Raw genomic sequence first — 23,549 nt, 5'->3', positions numbered from 1 at the left:
ATTATTTTGCATATATATATATATATATATATATATATGAATATATTTTTAAAATTATATATTTATTAAAATTAAAAAAAAAAAAAAAAAAAAAAAAACAATAAAAAAATGAGAATAGTATTATATTATATTATAATATCTATTAATAATTACCCCTTTTAAAATGTATACAAATAAATACGCTTTGTATAACAGTATTAATTTTTTTTTTTTTTTTTTTTTTTTTTTTTTGAAATTATTAAATAAGGACATCTTGAAAATTTTTTACTTGTAACAAAAAAATTGTTAAATTATTTATATTATTTTTTTGTTAATGCAAATTATTCGTTTCTTAAAAAATAAAAAATATTAAATGATGAAAAATCCTTCCTACATTTTATAAATAAAATATAAAGTTTTTGTTTTAATATAAACTTTCAGACGACTCAGATCCAGACTAAACAAAAAAATAAATATAAATATAAAATAATGAAAAATAAAATAACAAAAATAGATACATATATATATATATATATTTCCCTTTTTATTAATATAATACCTCTTCTATGTCATATTTCCACAAATTAGTATTGTTGTAGACCATATTAATAGTATGAAGAAATAGCTGTAAAACATGTATGTATAATAATTTTTCATATAATTATTATTATAAGTTATCTTTAATATTTCATTTATTTTTTGAATAAATAAATGTTATTTACCTTCTTCACGTTTTTTCCTGTATAAGCTGAAGTCAGCCAAAGTTGAACCATATGTTCATTACTAAATGAAAAAAGGAAAAAATATATATATATATATATATATATATATATATATGTATTATTTATATAAAATGAAATTTACATAAGAATATTATTTTTATTTCCAATAATTCATAATACTTACGAAAAATTTTCTGCTTCTCGAACTAAAGCACAGTTTTCATCTGCTAAATCTATACAAAAAAGGAAAAAAAAAAAAAAAAAAAATGTTAATAAATGTAACAAGTAATTAATATAATGTGAAAAGATAGTTTGACATATGTCTATATATATATATATATATATATTTACTTATTTATTTTATTTTTACGTAAAAACGTTTTAAACATTTTCATATTTTTTAATTTTCATTCATACCAGATTTATTTCCCACAAGAGATATAAATGGTTTGAGCGTCTATAAAAAAAAAAAAAAAAAAAAAATTAAATACGAATAATTCTTGTATATATCAAAATTTTAATCTGTTATTGTTTTCTTTATTTTTATATTTTATTACATAATATTTTTCATAAATACTAGACATATTTAAATATATCATTTTAACATATTCAAAAGTTGATGGATTAGTTAAATCGAAAACAAGAAAATATGCCATTCTTCCTAAAATAAAAAATTATGATACATTAAAAATATACACATAATATATATATATATATATATATATATATATATATATGCATATATTTTTTATTTGGGTGATATATTTTATAATTATTATAAATTATAACCATAACTAATAGAATTGTAAGGATCATGTTCCTGGAATTGAATACACGGATTTTCGAAATAACTAAACACAGGATTCTTCATGTTCTTACTATTTGTTGTAACTATAAAAAAGGAGATATAGTTATTTATATTTTTAAACATATATAAGGGTTAAAATAAGATCATTAAATAAAATGAGTTATAGATATATTTAAATTATAATTAATTATATACATATATATATATATATATATATATTTTTAAAATAAGTTTATACTTTCTTTCCTCATCATATTTGTAAAATTATTTATGTCAACATCAACTGACGTATCTTCTATTTCAACACAGAAAGCTCTACTTTTATCCTTATGAACTTTATAATATATCCTTTAAAAAATATATAATATACATATATATATATATATACACAAATTAAGACATATATTTTATTTTAATTCTTGATATTCATAATTTCTTTCGCCTTTTATTTTTATTTTATCCACATATATATATATATATATATATATTTAATTTACATTGGTAAGGGGGTATGTGAATAATTTGTGAATATTTCATTATTCATAATAGAATTTATTAAGGATGTTTTTCCAGTATTTAAATATCCTACAACAGTCAACTGCAATAATATCATGTTTTATTTTATAATCATTAAATAGAGATCAAAAAAAAAAAAAAAAAAAAAAAAAAAAGGAAAAAAAATATACAATATATATATATATATATATTCTAAGCTTATATTTCTATTTTCGTGAAATAAATTCAAAATTTCTTATAATGGATAATTGTATTTCGAACAATACTAACAAAAATGTAACATAATAAATAATGTTACATATAATAAAAACTTGTATTATATACAAGACACATATTTTTTATTTTATTTTTTAAAATATTTATAAAATACAAAATTGTATAAAAAAAATATATATATTTTTTTTTTTTTTTTTTTGAAATTCACGTTATTATAATGTTTTCATTTTATATTATATGATTTGATATTTTTTTTTTTTTTGAATTACACGTTATTATATTTTGTTATTTCATATTATTTTATTTGAAATTTTTTTTTTTTTTTTTTTTTTTTTTTTTTTTTTTTAATAAATTCTAATTTTTTTAAAAAAAAACAAAAAAAAAAAAAAAAAAAAAAAAAAAAAAGAAAAAAAGAAAACATAGTATGTATATATATATATATATATATATTTATATGCATAAAGGTGTAAAAATATAAAATAGGAAAATATAAGACTTAATATTTATGTAGGTATTTTTTTTTTTCATTTTAAATAATATATAAAATAAAAAACATACAACATTAAATATATAAAGAATAAGTAATTAAATGTATATATATGTATGTATGTTTATGTAATATGTATAATATTTTGGTTTTATTAAAAAGTGGAAAATAAATTTAATTATATTTTCTTTTTTTTTATTATTTTGTGTGTTTATTAATATTTATACAATAAGATCTTCTATATATAATTCTTTATATAAATTAAAAAATTAATATAGTATATTTTTGTTTATATAATATTATACGTTATACATGTATATATTTTTAAACACATCTCTAAAAAGATAAAAGTAAGGGCGAACAAGTATATATTGACTAAACTAGAATAATTGGAACCATAAGAATGAGTTTAAATGTAAACAGAAAAAATAAGTTATATATATATATATATGTATGTATGTATGTATATATGTATATACGTTTAAATATTCTCTTTATTATTTCTTTTTTTTCCTATTTAGGGTGTAGATCTACATACTACAGATTTTATAAATGTAATGTAGCATATGCTTTTATATTTCATATACATATATATATATATATATATATATATATATGTTAATTTATTTATATATTTAAATTTTTGTGTTTTTTTGCTGTTATAGGAAAAAGAAGAATGGATGAAAAAATATGAAAATATTGAATTAGAATACGGGGCCCTGAAAAAAAAATTTGAAGAATTTTCCATAGACTACAAAAATAAAAATGAAGAAATAGAAAATTTTGCAACAATAAAAAAGGACATGGTACTTCGCTATGCATACATGGTAAAATATAGGAATATATATCCCAAACGTATAATGTTCATGTTTGGTTGTAATACATAATATGTGTTAAAATTATTTATAAATATATATATATATATATGTGTGGTAATATTTGTATATTATTTATTTAACTATTACACATACATTTTCATATATAATTACTTACCATACAGAAAAATGAAAACGAATTTCTTAAAACGCAACTGAACATTTTAATACTAGAAAAAGAAGAGGAAGAGATAAAGAAAAGAGAGTTGATAGAAATTAATGAAAAACAAAAAAGAGAAATAGATGGGTATAAGAAAATATTTGAAGAAGTAAAAAGTTATAGTATATCAGTCAAAAGGAAAAATGAAGAAGCAGAAAAGAAAATATGTAGACTGGTTGATTATGATATATCCTTAAAAAAGGATAACATATTATTAAAAGAGGTTATTAAGACAAGTGAAAAATTAAATAATATAAATAATAATGTAAATAAATTATTACAACTAGAAATTGATGATACGAAAAAAAGGTTGGATATGGCAAATAAGAAGATTGAAGATTTTTATCAATCTTTTAATATATTACAAAACAATTATTTAAAATATAAACAAGATAATGATAAAAAAATGATGTTATTAATACAATGTAATGATGATTTAAAAAAAGAATTAGAAGAAAAAAAAAATATACAAATGTATAATGATGAATGTAAAGTACGTATAGATGATTTTAATAGATCTACTATTTTATTAGAATATTATGAAATCAAAAATAAAGTAAATAATATTAATAAAACAATTTTGTGGAATAAAATCAATATGTTATATTGTCATTTATATGATGAAAGAAGAAAAGACAAAAATCATGAAATAAATATATTCATTGAGAATCGTAAAGTCGATAATAAATATGCTACAAATAAGCAACCAAATAATAAAAATGATATTTGTAATGATATTTATAATAATAATAATAATAAAAATGATATTTATAATGATATTTATAATGATATTTATAATGATAATTATAACGATATTTATAATGATATTTATAATGATAATTATAATAATAGGAGCGAAAATAACAATTTTCATGCCCTTATAGATCAATTAAAAAATAAAATTTTAAAAGAAGAAACAAATGAAGACATACATAATTTATTCTTTTACAATTTATCGTTAGATGATTATAAGAAAGAAATAGAAAACATACAAAAGTATTATGAGGAACATAATAAATATGTAGAAAAAAATATAGACATATTAATAATACAAAATAATTTTCATATTTCTTACATATTAAAAGTATTGAATTTTAATATAAAAATAATGAATGATATAATTGATTGTTACAATATTAGTCAGATACTTTTAAAATATATATATAATACATACTTAGAAAAAACAATTGAACACATATATAATTATAGGTCTATTGATATTATACAAGAAAAATGTTCTATTAGATTTGGAGTCTTTTTTTTTATTACGTTATCAAATTTTCTGTTATGTATAATTATATATATGAAACTTATAAGGACTTTAGGTCAGAGAACTTATTTAAAATTAATAGAGAATGAAGAAATTATACAATTATTTTGTTTTAGTAAATATATATTGGAAAAATATATGGACAAAATAAAAATGAAATTGTTTTCTTCACATACGGATTATATTACATTGTATATGATTAGTCACAGGTTAAAGGAGCTTTATTATTCTGTATATTGTTCAAATATTATAAAAAATAAAAATAAAAATAATAGAAATGATAAAGTTATTAATAATACTAAGGTGTTATTACACATGAAATATACAAAGGATGACACTTTTAAGGATAACACAATACACAATATAGATAATAAAAATATTACATCTCTTGAACTATTTTGTTTTCTAAATTTTACCCTTGCAACATCTATCCTTTTAATTATAGATACAGATATTATATTAGAATGTGCATGCGATGTAGATTTACAAATACAAATCGTTAAAAAATGTAAAGACATGATCAAAACAATTGAAGTTCCTAAGAAAATTATCAATCTTAGTAATATTCCTCTAAACAAATATAAAATGTCTTTTAAAAATTATATAGAACATATTACTAATTTCCAACAAGTACTAACACAAAATATAAATCCTATGGAAGATATAATAAAAAGAGAAAAGATTTCTATAGAATATATTAATAATTTAAGTACACAGATTTTAAACGAATTAAATATAATTGTAGGTGAATGTTGTACTATGTATTCTATAAATATACACCATGAACAAAATAAAGATAAAAATAAGTGTGATTTATATCCATTACAAATATGTGATATATATATAAAAATATATAACAAAATAGTATCTATCAAAAATAAAAATATTATACAAAAAACAGATATTGTACAAAAGGATGATATTATAAAGAATCTAAAAAATGAAATACTTCTTCTACAAAATAAAATCAAATCAATAAAAAATAAGATGAATGCATTAATTATCAAGGAAGAAAAATCTAGGAAAATAAATATGGATTTGGATATTTTAAAAAAAGAAAAAGAGGAATATATTCAAATTATAAATAATTTAAGAAAAATTCAAAATAATAATAATAATGAAATTTCATACATTACAAAACAATATAATGATACCAAAAATAAATATCTTGAATTATTAAAAAATTCGGAATCAAAAAAAAAAAAAAAATATCTAAATAATAATAAAAACATGGACGAGTATCCAAATATAGATAATATATATTATATGAAAAAGGTTATAAATAATTTATATTATGAAAACTTTTTAAATAAAATTAACAAATATTATTATTTATATGAGCAAATGGATGATTACTATTATCATAATTATGATAAAGAGTATTCGAATATAAAAGGAGCCATAACAAATAAGATAAAAAAAAAAAGGAAGGACACTTCAAAAGAAGAAAGTAATGATATAGATGTTATGGATAGGAAGAAAGATATCGATAGGAAGGAAGATATTTTTAGAATTGATGTTAATGAGAGTATTGATTCATTTGGCTGTAATACATGGAATAACAACTTTTTTCATATAAACAATATTCATAAGTATACATTCGAAGGATTTATAAGAAATAATTTAAATAATCAACAATTTTATAATCAATGTGAAGATAATATTTTATTTGATGATATATATAATTGTGAAGTTATTAAAAATAGACTATCCAAAAATAAGAAGGAATATTTTAAAAACAAAATTTTTCAATACACTTTTACAAATACATATGAATTTAATGATATAAATAATAAAAATATACACATTCTAGATATTATCGAAAGATACAAAAAATTAAAAAACGAGATTTTAATAGAAATATTAAATACAAGTAATGATGATCAAATTATGAGTATCAAACAAAATAATCTACACAAAAAAAAAAAAAAAAAAAATTATATTCATTTATATCATAAAATAACAGAATTAAAAGAAATGATAAAACAATATTATCATAATTATAATATAACTTTATATAATCAAAATAATTATTCCTTAAATAAAATAATGAACATAACCATTGAACAAAATGTTGAAAATGAGGAAAAGGATGATATATCAAATTCACTAGGAAATGATAAGGAAATCAAAAATTATGATAAATATAAGGGTGAGGACAAAACGTATAATGATGAACAAACATTACAAATAAATAAAAATAAATCGTTGACGAAATCGCATATAAGGGAGGATAAAATTATATTAGGTGATAATTCTTTAGGACATCTAATACAAAATATATTTAACATATAGAAAGGAAATATATACATATGAATATAAATATAAATATAAATATATATATATGTATACATTAGTATGGTAAATATTTATTTTTTTTCAATATATATATATATATATATATATATATATATATAATAATTTTTTCTTTTTTTTTTATTGAACACATATGCATGGTCATTCTTGGAATCCTTTTCTTATCATAAAAAAAGAAAAAAATATATGAAATTAAGTGTTTTGATATATATTCTCTTATTATATTTTATATCATATTATGCTATTTTATTTTTCTTTTATAATTAAAGAATAACATATACATTTTTTTTTTTTTTTTTTTTTATTCATAATTAAATGTGTTTTTATAACAACATAATTTTTGAATGTGTACGATATATCTTATATAATTTTGTATTAATTTTAATGAAGAGAAAAAAAAAAAATAAATAAATAAAATAATAAAATATAATTTTTTTTTAATAATCAAAGAGACTATCAACATTAAATAAATTAATACATATATATATATATATATATATATATATATATTTATATATATATACACATATATATAATATATACATTTACGTTGATAATATATCATGCTCGTTATATTTTTTGAGAAAAAACTTATATATATTATTCTTAAGTTGTATAAAAGGTATATACATAATTAAGAAGTATATTCTTAATATAAGAGTCCAAAAAAATGGGATAATTTTTCATATATATATATATATATATATATAATATGTAATACATTTCATTGTATGAATTTATTCATATTAATTTTTACATAAATATATATATATTAAATATAATATATACATAATATATATATATATATATATATATATATATATATATATAATATAGCCTTTTTGTATATGTTCCATATATATAACACATTTTATGATATGTTATAATTCTTTCCTTCTGAAAAGAATGAGAGTATCAAATTTAATTGTTTTTCTCAAAAATGGAAAAGTAAATAAAAGAGGAAAACAAAATCCCCCGTGTTTTTTATTTTTGTGGAACAGGTATGAAAGTACAAGGGTAGTTTCAAAAAAAGAGGAAGCCTCAAAAAATGAAAGTAACTATAATATAAATAATAAAGAATGTAGTGAAAATAAGAATAAATACGAGAGTACTGAAATATGTCCTTATTTTGAAGAAAAGAAAAATGGGAATATAAATAAAAATGATAGTTATATAAAAATGAGTAAAGAATTAAATGAAAATCTAAAACAACCTAATTTTAGTAGTAAGACATATGATATATTAAAATATTATGATGATAATAAGAATATAATAAGAACAACTAGATATATATTAAAAGAACATATTAATTATAATATATATATTAAAGAATTAAATATGTTTTATAATTATTTTTACAATGCTTATCCTTTTTTTATAACAAAATATGTAAATTATATTAAAGAACAAATATTATTGAACTATAATGATAATATGAAAATAAATACATTTTTTAGTAATTATAAAAATAATGAAAATATAAAAACGTTTTTGTCCTTATTTCATTATTTTAATGATAAGAATAATCTATTTATAAATAATAATAATAATAATATACAAAAAGTTATTTTAAAAAGCTTACATTGTCCAAATAATGTTACACAATTTTTAAGAGGATTAAAAGATAATATATATTTTATTAATAATAAGAATAAAAAGGATTTATTACAAATAAAGAAAATGTTTTGTGAAAAAATAATAGAATGTATTGATAATATTAATGATATAAATAAAAAAATAGAAATCTTATTATATCTTTCTAATATATGTGATAATGATAAAACATATGATTTTCCATATATTATACATATTAATAAAAAAATAGAACAAATTTATGAAGAATTAAACAAGAAAAATAAAAAAACGGTAGAAGATCAATATATGATGTTCTTATTATATAAAGAATATCTTTCATCAAAGAATGAAAAATATGGTAAAATGGAAATAAAAAATTTTCTTTCTCAAGAATTATCATTTTATAACTTTCTAAAAAATGAAAATATTAATATATGTTTACTAAGTTTAATATATCGTGATTTGTCCTTTTTAAATAATTATGAAATTAAATATGTTTTGATGAATTTAGTGTACTCAAAAATAAGTAATTCAGAATTTTTTCTTTATTCCTCTAAAGAGGATTTTTTAAATAATAAAAAAATCAAGAGTCATGTCCTATTCAATGAACATAATAATAGCATAAATATAAATGAAAATAATATATCACAAAAGGAAAATTATAAATTAAACGATGATGATAATAATAATAATAATATGAATAATAATATGAATAATAATATGAATAATAATATGAATAACCAAATTAATCATAATAATAATATGTTAAATAGTGGAATTCGTAATTTCTTTGCGAACTCTTTGTTGAGAAATAATTTCTTTGCCTCTCTTAAAAATGAAGACATGACACATTCATCAAATATATTAAATTATTATTCTCATAATGTAAATAATACAAATATACATAACTACGTTTTTTATAATATACTCACTTCTATTATACAATTAAATGAATCACAGAAAAGATCGTTTGATGTAATTTTGTTAAATAAAATGAAATTATTTTTATTACATAACCAAAAACATAATCATTATCATCTAATTCCATATATTTTAAAGATTAAAGAAAATGTAGATCATATGAATAACTTCTTATTTATGAATAATATATTTTTAATAAAATATGTGTTAAAATATAAACATATATTTTCAAAGAATTTATATTTATATATACTTAATGTTTTTTGTAATACAATTCAAATGATTAAGAAGTGCGATAATTTTACAGATATAAATAAAAGAAATATAAGCTTATTAAATGATTGTAAAAAAATTATTAATTATTTTATAAATGAAATATATTATTCTATAAATCTATATACATTAAAAGAATTTATACAATTCGTTAATTTGTTGCATAAATTCCCTTCAAACTTTACATTCGAAATTAAAAATAATATATATCTTCAAAATGGGAATAAAATGGAAACTATAAATAAATGTAATATATATAATAATAATAATAATAATAATAATAATAATAATAATATAATGGATATAACAAATATTTTACATTTTAATGAAGAATATATAAATAACAAATTTGATAATAATAATATCAAAATTGATAATAATATAATAGATAAAAATCTAAACATAGAATCAGATATAAATGATAATAAAAATATAATTAATTCTAACATTAGAGATAAACAAAATAATGTTTTATACTCTTCAATTTTAAACAAAAATAACTTTAAAACAAAAAAAAAAAATACACACTCTATTATTAATAAAGATGATTTTATTATACTAATATCATTATCAATTTTTAACGAAATTAATGAGGAATTTATATTCAAAATTAAAGAAAAAGAAAATGATATACTTAAAAATAACAATATACAACATCAATATCAAATATATGAATATATAATTCAGAATCATTTTATTCCCTTTGTTAATAATACTTCAAATTATCTTCATTTATTAAATCAAAAATATGATGAAAATACAAGAGAGCAAATTATGAACTATTTTATCATATTTACATATATTAACCAATTGGATATATCAGAAATATGTTCACTAGTAAATATAATACATAAAATAAATAAATTCCAATCTTTCATAGACTTTTACATATCTAAACATGTACAAAAAATGCTCAATGAAAAATGGGAACATATAATATATTCCAAAAGAAGTGCGAAGAAAAAAGATTTGGTTAATTATGAATTTGATGAAAATTATTTGGACGAATATATAAGTAGAATGAATATTGAGAAAAGTATAAATAAAGTGGAAAATATAAACAATGTGGACAACACAAACAATGGAGACAACACAAACAATGGAGACAAAACAAATAGTGTGAGTCAGAATGAACCTGTTTTATCCTCCCATTTTGAGCAAATTAATTTAAATACACATTTTATGTACACGTCCAACTTTGAAAAATATTATTATGATTATGACATGAACACAAGTATTATTAACTTGTTCATATTATTAAATGAAAAAAGCCAAACTAGAAATATGCTTGCAACATTTTTACCTTACATAGATTATAAAAAAATTAATATTTTTAAAATTAATTTAAATAAATTTTTTTCTTCATCTTTTATAAATAATGAAGCAAATAAGCAAAAGGAAAATATTATAAAGGTTGAAGCGTTAAATGAACGATATAAGGACAAATTAAAGAAAATTAATAATTTGAACACCTTCCAATTAGATAATAATAATGATACCATATGCAATAATAATAATTATTACAATAGTAGTTGTGGAAATTATATTAATATATTGAATGGGTTATTTGGTGATACTTTTAATATAAACAAAAATGAACATAACCAAAATATTAATAATAATTATGAAGAATATACACTTAATCATCCTGTCATATATAATATTCTACAAAGTCGACTAAAGTATAATATCAATTTGAAAAATTATTTAGAAAATAATGAGAAGGACACTTCAAATGAAGAAATAAAACAATTCATGAAGCAAGAAATGTTATCATTACAAAATATAACAAGTTTGATAAATTATATAAATAATATAAAAGAAAATGATCCCAATTATGATATTAACCATAATATTATGAATAATATAAACAATTTTAATAATACGAATTGTGTTAATAATAATGATAACAATAATTATTCTTCTATGCATATGGATCTTTTAAATTTAGCCTTAAAGAATCTCATTTTTTGTAAAAATGATATTGTTGATATTAAGAGCTATAGAATGATATCTAATGTGTTATTAAATATAAATAATATTTATCAAAAAATATATATATCATCAAAATATTCATATTTAAATATACTTATAATGTATTATATTAAACGTATGGAAAGGTTTTTACCCTTTTTTAACTTGCAAGATTATTTACAAATATTACAAATATATATAAAATATAATTTATCTAAAATCTATATGAAATATTTATATATTTTAAATAATGAATTAAATAAAATAAATATAAAAAATATTAATTATCCTTTTGTTCATATCATCTTATATTTCTATTTCAAATTAAATTATATAAATGAAACCTTTGTATTTAAATTACTAAATCATTATATCTCTTCATTAAACCAACAACAACATTATATGGATTCATCCATTATACGTAATCTAATAAAAACTAATGATGTCTTAATTAATTTATGTGTAAAAAACAAGGATGTACTTTATTTTAATTATATGATTTTACAAAAATATGGTAATTTTAAGGATAATTTAGAATTAGAGGAGAATGTAGAAATGGACCAAAAGAATAATGCAGTACTTGAACAAAATAATATGGACCATATAAATGAACATATTACATCGGCAATTAAAATAAATGATAATAGCTCAAGTACAAATGATACACCATCATCTTTTCAGTCTAAGGAACAGAAAGAACAAAATATAAATAAGAACCATTTAGAAAACAATACAAATAATAATAATAATAATAATGAAAATTCTCATTATATGGAACAAAATAATGAAAATACAATAAACTATAATTCCTACACAATGCATTATAAAAACTTGGAAGGAAATCAAAACGAATCTACTACTTACGAAGAAATAGATAATTCTCCTTATAGTACAAGTGATATTAATTATAATTCCAATAAAATTAATAAAATCAATAATGCAAATAATAGTGTTCAGAAAAATATTGTTACATCTAAATTCGAATTATCATTAAACCAGAAATTAAATATTATATATTTTCTTTGTAAATTTCATTTTTATAATGAAACAATAAAAAAGTTTTATTTGCAAGTAATAAACGAATGTATAAATAATAAAAATTCTAACATCAATGATGAAGATTATTGTAAATTATATGAAATTTATGTACAAGTTATACTCAATTTTTATTTTCTTTCATTCAATAAAAATAATAAATATATTAATTATATCTTAAGCAATTTACCATGTTATTATTGGTACAAAAGGGAAGAAGATAAATTAAATTTTTTTATATCATCAAAAGAATATAATAATATATACCATATACTCAAATTGGTAAATTTACCTTTTCTCGTACCTACATTGACCGAAATTTACTTTATTCATTTTTTTAATGATTCAAAAAAAGATAATTACAATAATCATATACCAAATAATTGTTTGCATTATTATCAAAAATATAACTTGCTTATTGATGATATCAAAAATAAGAATATTGCAATATTATGTGTTCCAGAGGAAAACGAATTACGGTAATTTAATTATAATATGTATATGGATATATATATATATTTCTATTTATATATTTATGTATTTATATTTTGTTTTTTACTTTAGCTAGATGTTCATAAAAATTATATAATATATAATTTATTTCATTTTTACCATTTTCTTCATTCTTTTTAGAGATGGAAATAACAGTAAAAGGATATTAATGAATGAGAGTTATTATATTTATGAGAATATTAAAAAGACCTATGCAACTTCATTGTTATTTCTAAGTGAAGTAATTTATAAAAAATTGAATAAGAATATGAAATAAATAAAAATCTGTGAATATATAAATATCTCTATTATATTTAATAAAAATATATATATGTTTTGTTTTCACAATATTTTTCATTCTTTTTATAATATTTATTATTTTTCATTTTTTCAGTGGAAAGGCTTAAGTACAGAAGGAAAATGTGATTACATTTTAAAAGTTATTCATTCAGCAGTAAATAATTAAGCAGAACATTTATTTATTCATAATATATTTCCTGAAATCTATAAAAAGGATATACAAATAAATAAATAAATAAATATATATATATATATATATATATATATATATATATATATTTATATTTATATTTATTTATTCTTTTTCATTTCATATATTTTTTTAAAATTATCTTTTTTATTGAGATAATACATTCAATTGAATTCCTGTGTTGTAATTTTTTTTGTCTTTCTATTTTTTGCATCACTTCTTGTTCTTTTAAGGGTCCACCTTCAAAAAATGCTTCAATACATCTATGGATAAATATATGCACACATACATAATATATATATATAAATATATATATATATATATATATATATATATTTATTATATTTTAACCTTCTCTCATCCGTTTTAATTGGTTTATAATCAAGATAGGTTAAACTTTTCAATTTATAAATAAATAATTTTCTGTAATTATTATATTTCAACAACTAAACGAAAAATAATATATTATATAGGTATAATAGGACGATGTATATATATATATATATATATATATATATATATATATTTTATCCTTTCTTAATTGAGTTATATATTTTAATTTTACGATTGGGTTGTTCATTAAATACAGAATAGACAGATTCTTTAACATTAACAAATTATCTAAAATGTCCTCATTTATTTGATTATTGCTTAAGTTTAAAATATATATATTTTTATTCTTATGTAATATGGAAGTATTTGGGGATCCTTTACTACCTAAGCAATTATTGCTTAAATTTAAATCTTCTAAGCAATCCAAACATTCTAATATTAAGATAATAAAAAATATATATATATATATATCATAATTATATATTTGCATATTTCTTCTCACTTAATTATTTTTTACATTTTATCCGTTCATATATTAATTACCCAAATTTTCTATAACAAATATATTATTGTCCTCCAAATTTAATATTCTCAATCTTATCAAGTTATTCAAGTTTTCAATTTTTTTAATTTGATTGCAGTTGAGATATCTTTTAAAATCAGAGAAGAAATGTATAAATCATTATAGAAAAAATACATACATATATATATATATATATATTTATTTATTTACTAACAGGGCAATAAGATTTATACAACAGTCAAGGCCCTCTATTTTTTCTAAAGCTTTAAAAGGATAAACATATGTATTATATATTTAATAATAAGATTATTATCATTTTTTGTATGATAATAAGACAAATGTAAAAATATTTTCTTAATTTTCTTAATTTTTTTTTTTTTTTATTATTTTTATTTTTTTTTTTAAGAAACCGTTATTGTTTAGATATAATGTTTTTAAATTATGTAGATTCTGAAGACATTCTATTTTGGTATATAATTTATTATTCAAATAAAGAACGTCATTTAATTCAATGATGGAATAATATCCTTCATTTTTTTCAATAATATTTTTAACTTCATCATTATTTAAAATATTCTTCATTTTGTAAATATATATTTATAAAAAGTATATATACAAAAAAATATATATATATATATATATATATTATTTATATGTATTTATTTATTTGTAAATTATTACTACTTTTATCTTTTATAAATATAATAAAAGTTTCTAATATAAATAATGATGACAAATAATTAAAACATATGAAAATTTTCAATGAAAAAAAAAATCTAAAATTTTTATATCTATTAAAAACATATATAATTTTACAGTAAAAGTAATTTACAGCTTAAAGAGAGTAAAAATAAATAAATAAATAAATAAATATATATATATATATATATATTATATGTGTATGTATGTGTGCATACATATGTATAATATATCATATTTTATTAAACATTATTATTAATAAAAAAAAAATAAATAAAAAAAATATACGAGTGAATTTTTCTTTTTTTTGAAAATCAAAAAGTAAAATAAGTATTAAATATTATTATGTAATATATTAAAATATATATATAAGAAATAAGTTTATATATATATAATCATATTATCACTTTCAAATGATCAAAAAAAGGAATATATATAAAAAAAAATGTGATGTTTATCTTTTATAATAATTATTATTACTTGCAAATATAATATAATGATGCAATATTTAAAAAAAAAAAAGGGTTTAATTATTTATTGCATAAGTATTGGACGTTTCCCATATGCTCTCTTCCTTCTTGTTCCTAAGTGAGAAAAAAAAAAAAAAATTATAAATAAATAAATAAATACATATAAATATATATATATATATAAATTTTTGTGCATACCTCTTTGACATATTGCGCATTAGATATTTCTTATTTTTTTCAATTCGTTGAATAATTTCATAAGTTGTAATATTCTGTAAAAATAAAAATATAAAACGATAAAATAAATTTACATATATATATATATATATATATATATTTATTTATTTATTTATATATAATATGTTATATAATAATATGCCCCTTTTTTGACTTACAGATTCGGAAGATAATTCTTGATATATGTTTAATTTTTTCGGAATATCATACGGATCAATTTCATTATTCGAATAAATATAATCAACAATGGTACCTCTTACAACAACATCAATATGAAATCTCTTAATAAAACTTTCTGTTATTACCCAAGGAGCTCCTATAACAACATCATCTACAACTTTCATTGCTAAAACATTTAATGTTCGTTCTAATAAGGATACAACTGGGAAATATTTTCCTTTCATTTTTTGAACAACCTCATCAGAATGCATTCCTACTAATAGATAATCTCCTAATTTTTTTGCATTTTCTAAAATTCTAAGATGTCCGATATGAAATATATCAAAAGAACCATCAACATATACAACTTTTTTATTTTTCTTTTTTTTAATTAATTCATTATTATCAATGAATTGGTATATTTGTGATGTCGTAATATGGCATCTATTTCTATTAAGAAGGCTTTTTGGTAATGTATCTATATCATGTTGCTGTTCATTAACCTTTGTTTTATTATCATCAGATATACCTAATTCTGAATTATATATTTGCTCTTCTGTAATTTCAAGAATGGTTGGATTATCTTTATTTTTATTAAAGTTATCAAGTTGTTCTGAATTTGTATTTGTGTTATATACATAATTAGTTTCATTATTAATATCACTAATTTCGTTTGTTGAAACACTATTCGTATCATTATTATTACTATTCACAAGAGTATTATTATTATTATTATTTGATGATGAATAATAATTAGAATTGTTTACTGCTTGTAATAAATGATTTATAATGGTTGTGGTGGATATACCATAACTTCTTTCAAATATTTTTAATTTATTAAATTTTCGTACTTCTTCATAACAACAGGTTCCATTTTTATCATATGCTAAATCTGTTCCATGCGCCGCATAATCACAATTATATTTTTCTAGTAAATCCATATCTACATTATATTTGGTACCTATAATAACTTCATCGACCCATTTACAACCTGCTATTAAAGCTCCTCTTTCTTCTTGTGTATATATTGGTTTCACACCTTTTGAATTTAAAGCATCCTCATCCGAATTTATACCTACAACTACTATATCTCCTAATTTTTTAGCTTGCCTCATTGCATTAAAATGTCCAGAATGAGATAAGTCAAATATTCCATCTACATATATCCTTGTTTCCTTTGTTTTTTCTTGTGCTGATGTACTAGAATCTATTTCAAATTCGTTAATTTCCTCTGAATTGTTAGATATTGAACTATTAATATCTTTCATATCTTCAAAATGGGTATTATTACTTCCATTTTCTTTATTATTACCAGTATTATTAGTACTTTCATTACAACTACTATCATTCGGTTTTTTTCTTGTTGAAGAGCTATTACTTATGTTATGTAACTCATTTATAAATACATTATATAATTCTTCATCTTCTTCTATATTTGTATTTTCACATAGTTTCATTATATATTGAAACTTGTCATTTTTTTTTACACTCCTCAAGATACTAAGAAATTTTCTCATGTATCCATGGTTATAAATTGTGTCAACTAAAAATTGGTTACTCATTATTTTATATTGTACGTATAATATAAATATAAATAAATAAATAAATATATATATATATATATATATATATATATATATATTATTTTTATATATTCGTATTTTTCCTATTTTACAAGTGCTTATAATTTCAATATATGAATATGTAAGTAAGTTCTATAGATAATTTTGTCTGTACATTTACTTTTTTTTTTTTTTTTAAATTTACTTTTTTTTTTAATTTATATATTCATATATTTGTTATATATATAATAAGATTTTGTAAGTAATATAGTATAAACAAAAGGGTAACCTTTGAATTTATGTGTAAAAATAAAAACAAAAAAATTAAAATAAAAAAAAAAAAGGGAAGGTAAAAATTATAAAACAATAAAAAAAAATATATATATAAATATTCAAATAAAGTTTAAAATATACAATTAATTATAACTGTTTACTTCATTTTATGATACATTTACAAATACTCAATTATAAAATATATATATTCATACTATAACATACATTAAGGTAAAAAAAAAGAAATGGAATAAGGGAAAAAAATAATATAATTTATTAGATATCTACATAAAACATATACAAAAAAATAAAACAAATAATATTAAATATATAAATTATGTATATATATATATATATATTAAAAAATGTGTGTATCTTTTTTTATGATATAAATACAAATATAAAATTATTATTATTATATATATATATATATATATATATTATATATATATTTTTTTTTTAAAGCATTTTAAATGTATCCACACAAATATATAAATATTTTTTATATACATTTTATAATAAAACATATTTAAAAAAAAAAAAAAAAAAAAAGAAAAAAAAAAGTACAGTTACATGGATTTATCTAAACATTTGAAAAAAAAAAAAGTAAAGGAAAATAAGAAATATTGTAAAAATAAAGAAAAATGAAATAAAATAAACACGATGGAAAAAAATGTTATAACACATTTATACTTATATATATAAATAAATATAAATGCATATATGTAAAAAAAGTATTATTTTTTGATTTTATTTTCTTCATACATTAATATATATCCATTTATTGTATACAAAATATATACATATATATATATATATATATATTAATTATGTACGTAAAGAAATTAATTAATAAAAAATATAATTCATTTATAATATATAAATATTCTATAATAATTAACCTTTTTGCACTACACTGTTAATAGTACATATATTTAAAAAAAAAAAAAATATATATATATATAATATGTTATGAATTATTTATATATATATATATATAACATGTACATAAAATACATTTATATGTATATATTTTTTCTTTTAAAAGAAAATATTTTGATTGGTGTTACAGATATTATAATAAATAAATAAATAAATAAATAAATAATAAAATAAAATAAATAAATCCAAGCATATAAATTTATAGATTATTTTATTTATTTTATTTTTATTCTTATTTTATAAATAAAATATATAAAATAAAACACTAATTTCTAAAGAGAAAAAAATTAAAGGAAAATATTTATATAAATAAATTTAACATATTTTATATATCAAAATAAATAGGTATAATTTTGATAATAAATATTATAAAAAAAGTATTTTCATATTATTATATATTATATTTTTATAATAAAATTATATTATATATATATAAACATATATTTTTATTATATTGCTTTTTATTTACATTTAGATATATTTATTTTTATAATATTATAAAAAGTATATTATATTAAAAGTCAAATAAAGAAGAAAAAAAAAACCATTAACGATATTGCTATTAAAATTTCTACAAAAATGAACATAAAAGAAATAACATTTTTATAAAATATTTATATTAAAATATATAAATATATCTGTAACATATATATAAAATAATATATATAAAATGAATAATTATTTTCTTAATACTATTTTATATTTTTATATTATATAAAAATAAAACCAAACAGCTAAAAAAAAAAAAATAAAAAAAATAAAAGTTGTCAAAAAAGTATTATTTAGAAAAAAAAAATAATAAAAAATACATAAATCCAACCACATAAAAATATATTATTATATATATATATATATATATATATATATATAAATATAAATAAAAATACTAATTATTCTTTTATGGTTGTTATATCGTATTTTTTTTATATGTATATAGTATAAAATATATATTTAATATATGTTATAATATATAATATTATATGCGCATGGTATTATAAAAAACTGCAACTTAATATTCTTAAATAAAAACATAATTATATTTTAGAACATAATACAAATATATATTAATATATTTTATAATATTATGCTGTATTTTAAAAATAATATATATATATATTATATATATATATTAATATATATTATACTTAATTAAATGAGTGATCGATGAATACATAATAATATATTTTATATATTATAAAAAAATATATATATAATAATATAATAATAATATGTATATATTTATATAATTATTTATATATAAATATATATAACGTAATACGTATTTATAGTTGTATTAATTTTAGAGACTTCCAAAAAAATAAAATACTTTTTCGAAAATAAAAAAATAATATATTTGTATAATATTTATTTTATTGAATAAAATGCACACGCATGCGTTATTTATTATTTTTTTATTATATGAAAAAATAAAGAAAATATATTATAAAAATATTTTTCTATAATTTTCTATATTTTATTAATATTATAAATAATATATATATTATAATTCATTAAAAAGGACAGTGTTAAGAGCCTGCTCATACAATAATGCTGTTATAAACAAACATAAAGAAATGATAAATAGAAAGAGAATAGTATTAAAATAATTATATGAAACCTTTAAGATATGTTATAGTTTATTTTACAACTGTTATATATCTGTATGTAGTATAATTTATATGTGTTGTCATATATTATAATATAAACCATATTATTTATATATATATATATATAATAACGGAAATAATTATTCACATAAATTTTTAATATATATAAAAATGCATATTCCTTGTTAAGTCTTACATATGTATGAAAATTAGTGGTTAGGATATTTATAAATAATATATATATATATATATATATATATATATTTTATAATTTTTTATATCATTTTTTTTATTTCTTAACGGTTAATTCTTTTTTGTTTATTATACTGAGGAAAAAATAAAAAAAATTAAAATAAATAAACAAATATAAACATATATATACATATTTATACCCACAACATGGTGTTTTAGTTAAACATTTCTTTTTTGTTTTACAAAAAAAAAAAAAGAAAAAAGGAAAAAAAAAAAAATGATATATAACATAACTGTTGTATAAAAGAAATATTTTATTTATTATTATTATTATTTTTTTTTAAAATAATTTATATCATAAAAATTGTATTATGTAATTATATTCATTTATAATTTGATTTTCTTTCTTCTTTTTTTTTTTCACATTTTAAATCAAATATATTTTTTAATAATTTGTATGAGCTTTTTATATATGTTCCTTTTAAGATGCATGAACAATATCTCCTTTTTTATAATTATAATAATAATCTAAAAGAAATTATAAAAATATACATATAAATATATATATTATTTTATTAAAAATGGGAAAAAAAAAAAAAAAAAAAGGAAAGATAAATACTATCAGGTGTTATGGTTCCCCCCATTCCTGTATTCTTAATATTATGAAAAAAATATATATATATATATATAACAATAAATAATATAGAATAAATTTGTTTATATTTATTTAATGAAAAAACAAAATTTCTATATATATAAATGTATTACTATAATTCCTGTGTTCTTTTCCTTTTTATTATTTGTGTAGTGAATCATATTTGAACTATTTTTTCCTAGGAAAAATAAAAATGAATATTATAAGTATTTATTCATGTAATTATAATATATATATATATATATTATTGGTATACGTAATATTTTATATTTCTTCTTTATTTAACCAGCTATCATGAAACCGAGTTTACTTATTCTATTTATTGGTGTGTCTAATATAGATACATGCGATATGAATTTGCATTTTGTATAATATATATTTATTAAAATATAAAATACAATAAATAAGTTTTAAAATGTAAATTATATTTTTACGAGAACAAAAGATAGCTTTATCATCATTAAGGGACTTTGAACCTAGTTGTTTATTATAATTCTTTTATATTTGAAAAAAAAATAAAAGAAAAAAAAAAAGTTATATATATATATATAAATTGTTGTCATAATATATATATATATATATATATATATATATTATGTTTTAATTTTTACTAATATGATAAATTTACAGTTCATAATTCTTTGGCATCTACATAGGATTAAAAATATAGAATATTATAATATATTTATTTAATATATATATATATTTTAAATATTTTATATTGTTTTAATTCTTTTTATATAAAACTTTACTCATGTGCTGCTTCTTTGGGAGTAATAAATTTTGTAACTTTCATTATTATATTTTCCTTTTGACATTCCTAATGAATTTTATATTTATATGAATAATTTTTATATTATTATTTCTATATTTTATTTATTTTAATTTTTTTTATATATTATTAATGTTGCAGCATACACCCGTAATATTGAGGAAAATACTGTCGAAGTTTTTCATTTGACCTTAAAATAAAATAAAATACATCATTATTCCATATAAATAATATATTTTTTATTTTTAGAAAATACAATTTTAAAATTTCACATATCCTTTTTATTTCATTTTAATTTATGTCATTTTTTTTAATACTTCTTATGTGTTCTTCCTTAATGGCTGTAATCTGTAGAAAATAACTTCAAATGAAATAATAAGACAAAATAAAACAATTCGAATAAATATATTATGAAAAGAATATCTGTTAATATAATAAAATTAAATGTTATAGAAAGAATTCTATGTGACCCAATCTTTTTTTTGACGAGAAGATATCCAAGTATCTCCTTAAGAAGAAAAAATAAAAGTAAATATATAAAGTCAGAAATAATATTGCTATTGTAACATTCAACGTAATATATATATATATATATATATATATATATATATATATATATATATATTATTAATATTATTTATATATTATTAATATTATTTATATATTATAATATTATTTATGATATAAAAATTTGTTCAATTAATTTTTTTATTCATAAGAACCTTTGCAAATCCAATTTGCTCCCGTGTTTTTTAACGGTTCTTCATCTTTATAATATAAAGAATTTCTTAATATTCTTTTGGGTGTATAGGATATAAAATCACAATTCTTTTTTGCTTCACAAAAGTTAAGAACCTTATTTAAATTATATAACTTCTCCTATAAATTTTATTATTTACTATTTTTTATACTTAATTGTGCTATATTATATATATATATATATATATATATATCATTTTAATTTTTCTTTTTTTTTTTTTTTTTTTTATATGATGCGTATTTAAAAAAAGTACACT

The 23,549-nt window shown here is 17.0% G+C and overlaps 6 protein-coding genes across 6 annotated transcripts; 2 read left to right on the top strand and 4 right to left on the bottom strand.

Moving 5' to 3' along the window:
* Nucleotides 1–403: 403 nt before the first annotated feature.
* On the bottom strand, nucleotides 404–2,122 carry PRSY57_1347100 (GTPase, putative; the record flags this gene model as incomplete). The annotated part of the gene is made up of 9 exons (XM_012909395.2): nucleotides 404–436; nucleotides 539–604; nucleotides 702–762; nucleotides 886–934; nucleotides 1,119–1,158; nucleotides 1,259–1,362; nucleotides 1,491–1,592; nucleotides 1,748–1,857; nucleotides 2,007–2,122. 9 exons carry the CDS (start codon nucleotides 2,120–2,122, stop codon nucleotides 404–406), a joined length of 681 nt encoding a protein of 226 aa, XP_012764849.1.
* A 1,009-nt stretch (nucleotides 2,123–3,131) lies between these two features.
* Nucleotides 3,132–7,328, top strand: PRSY57_1347000 (hypothetical protein; the record flags this gene model as incomplete). The annotated part of the gene is made up of 4 exons (XM_012909394.2): nucleotides 3,132–3,143; nucleotides 3,250–3,282; nucleotides 3,394–3,555; nucleotides 3,729–7,328. The coding sequence occupies 4 exons, from the start codon at nucleotides 3,132–3,134 to the stop codon at nucleotides 7,326–7,328; spliced, it is 3,807 nt and encodes a 1,268-aa protein (XP_012764848.2).
* A 927-nt stretch (nucleotides 7,329–8,255) lies between these two features.
* On the top strand, nucleotides 8,256–14,085 carry PRSY57_1346900 (hypothetical protein; the record flags this gene model as incomplete). The annotated part of the gene is made up of 3 exons (XM_012909393.2): nucleotides 8,256–13,606; nucleotides 13,761–13,860; nucleotides 14,014–14,085. The coding sequence occupies 3 exons, from the start codon at nucleotides 8,256–8,258 to the stop codon at nucleotides 14,083–14,085; spliced, it is 5,523 nt and encodes a 1,840-aa protein (XP_012764847.2).
* A 139-nt stretch (nucleotides 14,086–14,224) lies between these two features.
* On the bottom strand, nucleotides 14,225–15,547 carry PRSY57_1346800 (leucine-rich repeat protein; the record flags this gene model as incomplete). The annotated part of the gene is made up of 6 exons (XM_012909392.2): nucleotides 14,225–14,372; nucleotides 14,461–14,555; nucleotides 14,675–14,874; nucleotides 14,986–15,092; nucleotides 15,180–15,228; nucleotides 15,376–15,547. The coding sequence occupies 6 exons, from the start codon at nucleotides 15,545–15,547 to the stop codon at nucleotides 14,225–14,227; spliced, it is 771 nt and encodes a 256-aa protein (XP_012764846.2).
* Nucleotides 15,548–16,190: 643 nt separating this feature from the next.
* PRSY57_1346700 (ethanolamine-phosphate cytidylyltransferase, putative) lies at nucleotides 16,191–18,092 on the bottom strand (the record flags this gene model as incomplete). Its single annotated transcript, XM_012909391.2, has 3 exons — nucleotides 16,191–16,248; nucleotides 16,333–16,406; nucleotides 16,530–18,092. The coding sequence occupies 3 exons, from the start codon at nucleotides 18,090–18,092 to the stop codon at nucleotides 16,191–16,193; spliced, it is 1,695 nt and encodes a 564-aa protein (XP_012764845.1).
* A 3,495-nt stretch (nucleotides 18,093–21,587) lies between these two features.
* Nucleotides 21,588–23,549, bottom strand: PRSY57_1346600 (hypothetical protein; the record flags this gene model as incomplete). The annotated part of the gene is made up of 12 exons (XM_020115205.1): nucleotides 21,588–21,634; nucleotides 21,726–21,759; nucleotides 21,875–21,939; nucleotides 22,048–22,092; nucleotides 22,196–22,256; nucleotides 22,373–22,409; nucleotides 22,514–22,581; nucleotides 22,680–22,723; nucleotides 22,851–22,881; nucleotides 23,004–23,041; nucleotides 23,256–23,412; nucleotides 23,548–23,549. Coding segments are annotated over 12 exons (629 nt in total), but the record flags the coding sequence as incomplete, so codon positions are not given.

This window comes from Plasmodium reichenowi, chromosome 13, assembly GCF_001601855.1.
Source record: "Plasmodium reichenowi strain SY57 chromosome 13, whole genome shotgun sequence".
NCBI classification, from domain to species: domain Eukaryota; phylum Apicomplexa; class Aconoidasida; order Haemosporida; family Plasmodiidae; genus Plasmodium; species Plasmodium reichenowi.
Note: the sequence above shows the minus strand (reverse complement) of the source record. Positions and strands in the feature narration are given on the sequence as shown.